This window comes from Theropithecus gelada, chromosome 18 (genome assembly GCF_003255815.1).
Source record: "Theropithecus gelada isolate Dixy chromosome 18, Tgel_1.0, whole genome shotgun sequence".
Lineage (NCBI taxonomy): Eukaryota > Metazoa > Chordata > Mammalia > Primates > Cercopithecidae > Theropithecus > Theropithecus gelada.
Genome location: NC_037686.1, coordinates 39052510 through 39060846, shown reverse-complemented (window position 1 = coordinate 39060846; position 8337 = coordinate 39052510). Strand labels below are relative to the sequence as shown.

At 46.1% G+C, this 8337-nt stretch overlaps 1 protein-coding gene across 7 annotated transcripts in view; it reads left to right on the top strand.

The window, feature by feature from the left end:
• Nucleotides 1–1281: 1281 nt before the first annotated feature.
• PIAS2 (protein inhibitor of activated STAT 2) overlaps nt 1282–8337 on the top strand; it is a 108044-nt gene continuing 100988 nt past the window's right edge. For 6 of the 7 annotated variants that reach the window (XM_025365435.1, XM_025365436.1, XM_025365442.1 and 3 more), the window contains exon 1: nt 3465–4044. In XM_025365435.1, the coding sequence (XP_025221220.1) occupies nt 4021–4044 (24 nt within the window). In that variant the 5' untranslated portion in view covers nt 3465–4020. Of the gene's footprint in view, nt 1391–3464; nt 4045–8337 lie in introns of those variants that run through there. The other variant, XM_025365434.1, reaches the window with a different exon arrangement.

Below are 8337 nucleotides of genomic sequence, written 5' to 3'. Positions count from 1 at the left end.
AATGTGATATAAATAGATATATGCTTAGCAAAAGAAGAAAAGTGGCTTGGAAAACATCTGGGAGGCCTGAGCACTGTCACAGGGAGAGAGGAAGTAATCAGTTGGAAGGAAAAGAAAGATATTAAAATTGGTAAAGATATTAAAATTGGTAATGGGTTCAGAGACAGGATGCGAAAGGATTAAGAAGACAGGTGCTTGGAACTAAACTCAATGTTACAAGGTTGGTCCAACCAGGTTGGAATACTCTTTGCTAAAATTACTAGGATATATCATATGGTTCTTAATTATGTTTCTTAATGAAGTGCTGTTTTTGGGGGGGTATGTGTTTATCAGCTGTTTAGATTCAAAATCAGCTTAGTCAGCTGTTTAGATACAAAAAATTTACCATCTCTCACTTTATGAGTTTACAAAATACACTCATATACCTGATCTATCAGGTATATGAGTTCATAAAGAGCACTAAAACATTTTTCATTGGGAATGTAATAAAGAAAAAAGATATATTTAATAGAATTCCTCTGGTAGAAGAGTTCAGCATGTGGCTGGAACTGGTACTTTGATATGTGGCCTTTTGTGAGTGATTACTGCACCTCCCTCCTTCTCCACTCCCCTCTAAGGGTATACAACATTACCATGTTATAAGGAAGTTGGATTCAAGTAAGTGCAGGGATTTCTTTTTAATGAGGATATATAAAGCTAGACCAGAGCAGAAATGATCACAACAGTGAAGAGAGACATGCCCTTTCTACCCTTTACCACTCAGCCATTCCTTTGAACATATATTGAATGATTATTAGGGAGTATAGATTAGAAAAAATGCCAAATTAATAATCTGATCTGGTAAGACAAAGTAGCACCCTATTTCAGAATTATTTCCATTGCAACTAATAGAAATCTCAGGTCAAACAACCTAAAACCTTACAAGAAAGGCATTGGCTCAAGAAAACTGGCCAGTACAGAGGAAGGGTGAGTACCAAAGTCAATGCTGAGATTTTGTGTGTGTGATCTTTCTGCTCACAAGAAGGGTTGGTTCTCAGGTTGGCTCTTCACTGTAGCAAAATGGCGAGTGTTCCACATGCCAGAAAGTCTTATCTTTAATCAGTGAATAAATGTCCTAGGCTTCCCTCTGATTGACCTACCTTAGGGCATGGGTCCACACTTGATCTACTTGGCAAAGCCTATAAATGCTCAGTACTAATTAGATTTATATGCCCAGGTGTGATCTAATACTGTGGCCAGAATGACTTTAACAGTCCTTAATGGCTCAGGCCAGTCTAGGGCAGCACCTAGAACTCTTTGCAGTCAAACCTACCCAACCCACCCAGGAGCTGCTACACACTGAGGAAGGGGCAAAATGAATGCTGAGAAGCAACTACAACGAACACTGAAGGTAAGTTTCAGTGGGGCTTTGCTTTGCTTCTCTTACTGTTTTGTTTATGTTGGTCCCCTTTACGTGGGTGTAAGCTCCTCCGTGGCAGGGCCGTATTGTACTCTATTCATCTATTCCCTGAAAACTCCTTGCACAGTGACATTCACTTAATGTCTACTAAACAATGTTAAATTCTACTGAGGTGTAAATCAAGGTCTACGACGAATAAATCAAGAGTAAGAATAAGCCAAGCTAAGCTCACAAAGTTAATGGTGGACACATTTAGAACCTGGACATCGTTCATTCCTTCCTTTATTCATTAAACAAATACAAGGCCAACTATTTGTTAGGCATTTATCAGCCATTATAGTCTAGTGGGTTTACAATTTTTTAATAAAAAATTTTAAAACAATTATTTATCTTTATTTTTTGAGACAAAGTTTCACTCTTGTTGCCCAGGCTGGAGAGCAATGGCGCCATCTCAGCTAACTGCAACCTCCGCCTCCTGGGTTCAAGCAATTCTCCCGTCTCAGCCTCCCGAGTAGCTGGGATTATAGGCATGTGCCACCACACCCGGCTAATTTTTTTTTTTTTTTGAGATGGAGTTTCGCTCTTGTTGCCCAGGCTGGAGTGCAATGGCGCTATCTCCGCTTCCTGCAACCTGTGCCTCCCGGGTTGAAGCAATTCTCCTGCCTTAGCCTCCTGAGTAGCTGGATCACAGGCAAGCACCACTACGCCTGGCTAATTTTGTATTTTTAGTGGAGATCGGGTTTCTCCATGTTGGTCAGGTTGGTCTCCAACTCCTGACCTCAGGTGATCCGCCCGCCTGGGCCTCCCAAAGTGCTGGAATTTCGGGCGAGCCACAGCTCCTGGCCTAATTTTTGCATTTTTAGTAGAGACGAGGGTTTCACCATGTTGGCCAGGCTGGTCTCGAACTCCTGACCTCAAGTGATCCACCTGCCTCGGCTTCCTAAACTGCTGGGATTACAGGCATGAGCCACTGCACCCGGCCAAAACAATATGTGTGTGTGTGTATATATACACACATATGTATATCAAATAAACAATCACACAAATACCTACATAATTACCATGGAGACATCTCAGGAAGAAGTAGTTCAGGTTCCTAGGAGAGGTCATAACAGGGGACTCTGAATTAAAATGTGGGATGTGAGTGAGGATGGTCTTCCTGAGGAAGTGGCACTTAAAGTGAAACCTGAGGGATGAACAGGAGTTAGGAACAAAGAGAGTGGGAAATTATTCTTGGTTCAAGAATCAACATTTAGAGGCCTTAAAACTTAACGGGAGGCCGGGTGCGGTGGCTCACGCCTGTAATTCGAGCACTTTGGGAGGCCAAGGCGGGTGGATCACCTGAGGTCGGGAGTTCGAGACCAGCCTGACTAACAAGGAGAAACCCCATTTCTACCAAAAGTACAATCCCAGCTACTCGGGAGGCTGAGGTAGGAGAATCGCTTGAACCCGGGAGGCAGACATTGCGCCAAGATCGTGCCATTGCACTCCAGCCTGGGCAACAAGAGCAAAATTCCGTCTCAAAAAAACAAAACCAACTTGCGGGGTGCGGGGGCAGGGGAGTGGAAGGAAGACCTGGAAGTGCAGTGCGGATGAAATGAGGGGTAGTGGGAAGAGGCAGTAGGTAGGAAGCTGATTAAATAGGGCCTTAAAAGTTACATTGTTTTAACGACCTTTCGTGGGTGGGTTCTACCCAATTCTTCGAGGAAATTGAACCCCGGACACCATCCAGCGATTTTTCTGACAGTCTTGAATCAGCATCTTCCTTCATCCTTTATCAGCACATTACGTGGGGGGGCCATCAAGCTTCTATCTACTTACTCTGCCTTGGTGTTTGACTCCTTCCTAGCTATCAGATTTCCCTGACTTTTTAGCATGGCCCTTCTGAGCGCTCTTATTTCACTTCTCCTCCAACCCTAACTCTCCCAACTCTGCAGTCCGTGACCTTCAGGTGCCCTTGAAAGTCAGAAAAACTCGGCAAGGTTGGTACTTGGAGGACATTAGCAATTCAAAAAGGTGTCACACAACCTCACCATTAGATGGGAACAATAGCTTACCCATATTTAGATAATTCCGCCACAACTACTCTGGGGGATGGTTTTATTTGAGGCGGCTTTTCCGTCCATAGCTACCGAGTGAAGGGCAACGTAAGAATCTTCCCGAATGCTCCTGACACGCGTCCCGGCCGCCTCTTCTTCCTCCCCGCCACTTCCCCAGGCCAGGCCCGCGGATAACGCCTCAGTTGCGACCCAGCTCTAGGCAAGTCCGCAGGGGCCTCCGCCGGGGAGGGAAGGCACGACGCGGGGCCAGGCCGCTGGGTAGCACGCCGGGGTAGCTGCGGGCGGGCGCCGTCGCCGGGCGGACGGAAGGCGCGGGCGGAAGGCGGTCGCGCGGGTGGGCAGGGGGCACCGCTGGGGGCGGGGCTTCGGCGCGTCGGGGGCGGGGCTCCCGCGCCGTTCACGTGACGGGCCCGGCGGTAGCGGCGGCGGCCGCGGTGTCTTAAGCGGCGCCCAGTGCAGGATGGTGCTGGAGGCGGCGGCGGCCGTGGTGGCGGCGGCGTCGTTGGAGGCAGCGGGAGTGGGTGCGGCGGCAGCGGCGGCGGCGCCCGCGGGTGGTATAAAATGGCGGATTTCGAAGAGTTGAGGGTAAGCGGGGGCGCGGGAGTGGAGAGCGGAGGCCGCGGGGGAGGGGATGGGAGAGGAGGTGGGGAAACCGCAACGTCGCCGGCCGCAGCCTGCTCGTGCCTCCGGGGCCGGTTGGCGGAGCCCTGAGCCCCGGCCCGCGGACGAACGGGCGCCGAGCGCGCGGGGGAGGGGAGCGGTCCGGCGGAGGGCACGCGGGCGGTGCGGGGGCGGCGGGCCTGGGCCGCGGCTAGTCGGCCCCTGAGTGCTGCCGGTGGTCCGCACACCTGGCGCTGGGGGCCGGGGAGCCCTCCGGGAGGGTCACATGGGGACCCGACATCCCAGTTAGCAGTGAGGGCAGAGGTGGGAAGCAACGTTTGATCTCCCACCTTCACCGGGGTGTACGTGTCTGTGGCGATTCGCAAGTCTGCATGCTACTCAGTTGGTGGAGGACTGTTTTCTGAAAGGTAAAGTTGCGTTTAGGAATCTCTCTTCTTATGGCTGATGCTACTGTTTAGTCAGGTCTGTCACGAGAAAAGGCCCCTTCTCCCACCCATGCCTCCTAACATCTTCGAGAGGAGCCTGGTGTTTGAGGAATCCTGCCTTCAATAATCGGCCTTAAACCTCGATGTTTTCTTAGTACTGTAGCAAGAAATCTGCAAAGTCTGTGTTGTGAGGTTTGTGCACCCCTTTTACTCTTGAGGAAATATTTTTTTCTTCTTAGCCTTAAAACAAAATAACTTTATTGTTGATACCTTTGTATAGCAGAGGTTTGGAATAGGGCTGTGACGGGGGTAGAACAGAAAAGACTTCCCCCCCAGACTGATAACCTTCAAAGTCCTTAACTAAAACAAAACTAAGTGTGACGAATGGGATGGATTTATTTTGTGTGTATCGCTGAATTACTGGCGACATTAAATGAGATGTTTACAGACGGAAACCCTGATTTTTCTTTTTTTAAATGTGTTTTACAGTAGAGATGAGTGTAAACTTGAAATTAAATTTACTGCAACTCGTTTGTGTAACACTTATGATGTTACGATTTCTTTTTCAAATAAGGAAGAGGAATCCGGTAAAAGGTTCAGTTTTGTATATTTATTGTGTTCCGCAAGGGATGGGATGGGGGAAGGATGTTGGCTGGTTACCTGCTTAGTGGACATGAGCAAAAGAATGTATGTTCTGCTGTAAACAGAGATTGTTGGAATTTGCACAGTGCCTGCCATATTCCCTCCTATTTCAAAAATAATTATTAAGTTCCCAGTAAACACATATTAATACATGTTATGCCCCGTAGTAGTTTATGCAGAGAACCATGTTTAGGTAAAGGGTGTTCATACTTGATAAGTGTAAGGGTTTTAGTGGCTCAGAGCCCCAGCTGTAGAGCTTTTAACACCTGTGGAGCTTTTGAAACAAGGAACCCTGAACCTCACCTCTGTAAATTCATGCGTTAGATTTAGGATGGGTTGAGAAGACTGAACTCTGAAGTTATATTTATTTTTACCTGCCATCTAGTTTTAATTTTTGTGTAGTAACAGATGTATACAAGTTTTCTAAGTTTTTTTTTTTCGTTGTTAATGAAAACTTTCCAGTATTTTTGTTAGACTTTTGTGAATGTTATTGGCCAAAGCTTAATGTAAAGCGGATAATTTACTCGCTCTTATAGAGCAGAGTAAAAGCAGTCAGTGCTCAGATTGGAGTGCAACTAGCAACTGGAAAGTGGTAGAAACCAAAGAAGCCTTTTTTCTCTTCCTTTCTGTCTTCCTCTCTTTTGTTTTGTGGATCAGCATCATCCTCTCTTCCTGTAAATCAGCTGTCTTCTTGCATTTGTTAGAAGATGGCCTCTCTCCCACAATTCATATGAAGTGCCCAACAGACTAACTGGGGAGAATTTTCAGAGGAGGGAGGGGTACAGGCTGGGCACATGCAGTAAGCATCATCTGCTTTTCTTTGCCTTAACTGCTCTGTGCAGGCCCATGTTACCCTACACTTGAATATGAACTGTATCCCGCCCCTACATCCCATTACAGACCATAATGATGATGATGGTATATACCCATTTTAATACAGTGATTATTCCATGCCCGGTTTTGGTCTAAGCATTTTTTCTATACTTAATTCTCACAATTTTTTGAAGAAAACGAAGCACAGAGAGGTTAACCTGACCTAAATCACACAGCTTGAGACTTGAAAAGCTGAGATTTTTAATCTTAGACATGTAGCTTTAGAGTCTGGGCTTTTCAGAGCCCGAGCTACACTGCTTTGTTCTGGTACCTTGGGGTCTAGGTGGAGCTTCTAGTCATCATCCTGTGATTGATCCTAAATTAAGTGATTGGTAACATCCTTCTTGTGTGACATTATAATAAAGGAAGAAAAACAGACTGAAAAACTGAGTAGAAAGAAAAGGGGAAGAAATCTTGGATTCTCAAAATGATGGTCCTTGGTTCAAAATATATTGTGATGGTCAGAGTGATGGTCAAGTAAATTATAGGACCAGGAAAAATTATGGGCATTAGTTTGTTGGCTAACTCTTGGCAGTAGAGAAATTGGTCAGCCGATCTGGATGCCACATACTTGGCTGCTGATAAGCCACAGAGAAGATTTCCATTACCCTTCCAAAACCACTCATTTTGGACAAGTATAATCAGAGTAGTTCACATCCTGGCTAGTGCTGCATCTACACTGGAGGTAGGAAATTTTGGGAAAGGTCATCCTCAGTGTGGTTTGGTGACCCTTGTGCCTTTGCTTTTTAGACTTGTATGTGTGTGTGTGGCAGGGGTGGGGGTGGGTTGGTTATTAGATGAGGCAACTGTTAAGGGGTTGCCTGACCATTTCATTTTTGGAGACTGCTATGTGAGCCGGTACCAGAGATCTTGGCTGGTCATAGCAGAATATGGCAGCTCTATACCTTGTTGCCTTTCAATCCAGGTGACCAGAATACCAGCCTACCTCTCTTCCAGTTCTTCTGGGAGAGAGAATCTGATTGGCTGAGTTTAGGTCAAGCTCTACTTCTGTTCTAATCATCTATAGCCAAGGACTTAGAGTCAAAGCACATAAACCTAATCAACAGATTATCCTGATGGATTGAAGGAAAGGAAGTGGGGAAGTTCTCTGAAAAGGGAAAATATGGCCTGTGTACTTAAAGATGATTACAATAATGTGTTATATATTAGAAGCTTTCAAGGTACCAGAGAAGAAATTACTCAATTCGGCCGGGCGCGGTGGTTCTTGCCTGTAATCCCAGCACTTTTGGAGGCCAAGGCAGGCGGATCACGAGGTCAGGAGATCAAGACCATCCTGGCCAACATGGTGAAACCCGTCTGTACTAAAAATACAAAAAATTAGCCGGGTGGGGTGGCGGGTGCCTGTAGTCCCACCTACTCGGGAGGCTGAGGCAGGAGAATGGCATAAACCGGGTAGGTGGAACTTGCAATGAGCGGAGATTGCACCACTGCACTCCAGCCTGGGCAACAGCGAGACTCCGTCTCAAAAAAAAAAAAAAAAATTAGTTCACCAGTTGCTTATTTATGGCGTCTATGTTGTTAGGAGTTGAAGGAGTGATTAGTTTGTGAATGAACAGATATTGAATTAATGAGTTGTGAATTAATATGGGACAAGATCATAAGATTTGAGGCCTGAACTTCTGTCACTGCTGCCTTGCTTCCTCAAAAATGGTCCGGAGGGCAGGGCGTGGTACCTCACACCTGTAATTTCAGCGCTTTGGGAGGCAGGATGATGGCTTGAGGCCAGGAGTTCTGGGTTACAGCTAGGTCTGATCCTGCCTCTGCACTCCAGCCTCAGCGACAGAGGGAGACCCTGTCTCAAACAAGTCTGTAGAAGAGCTAAGCACAGGGATGGAGGAGAGCAGGAGTTGAGTTTCTGGAATCACTTACCTCTTCTTTAACCAGAGCAGCTTTTTCTTTACCCTTATATTTCCCTTCCAGTTGCATATTTCCTACACTGTGATCTGCTGGTGGCAGTCATTCACAAAAAGGTCCCTGCTACACTTTAACCTGGTTAATCTACTTTCCCTACTTCTCATCACTCAGTGGGGAGGAGGGGGATCTATTGTAGTGAATTTTTTTTTTTAAAGGATCTCCCTTCTGTATTCTTCATCCCCTTCTTTTCATGCATTGAGAATTTATTCTGTGTGTGTCTCAGAATGAGAGTGAATGTGCATGTGAGAATCTAGTTGTGCATTTGGCCTGAGAGCCAGCAATAACTTTATCAATAGATACTGGGTAAACCAGAGCATTTACCAAACTGGGTAAATTTTTTTGTGTCATAATTTGAAGATCAGATTTGGGTCTTTCATGCTAA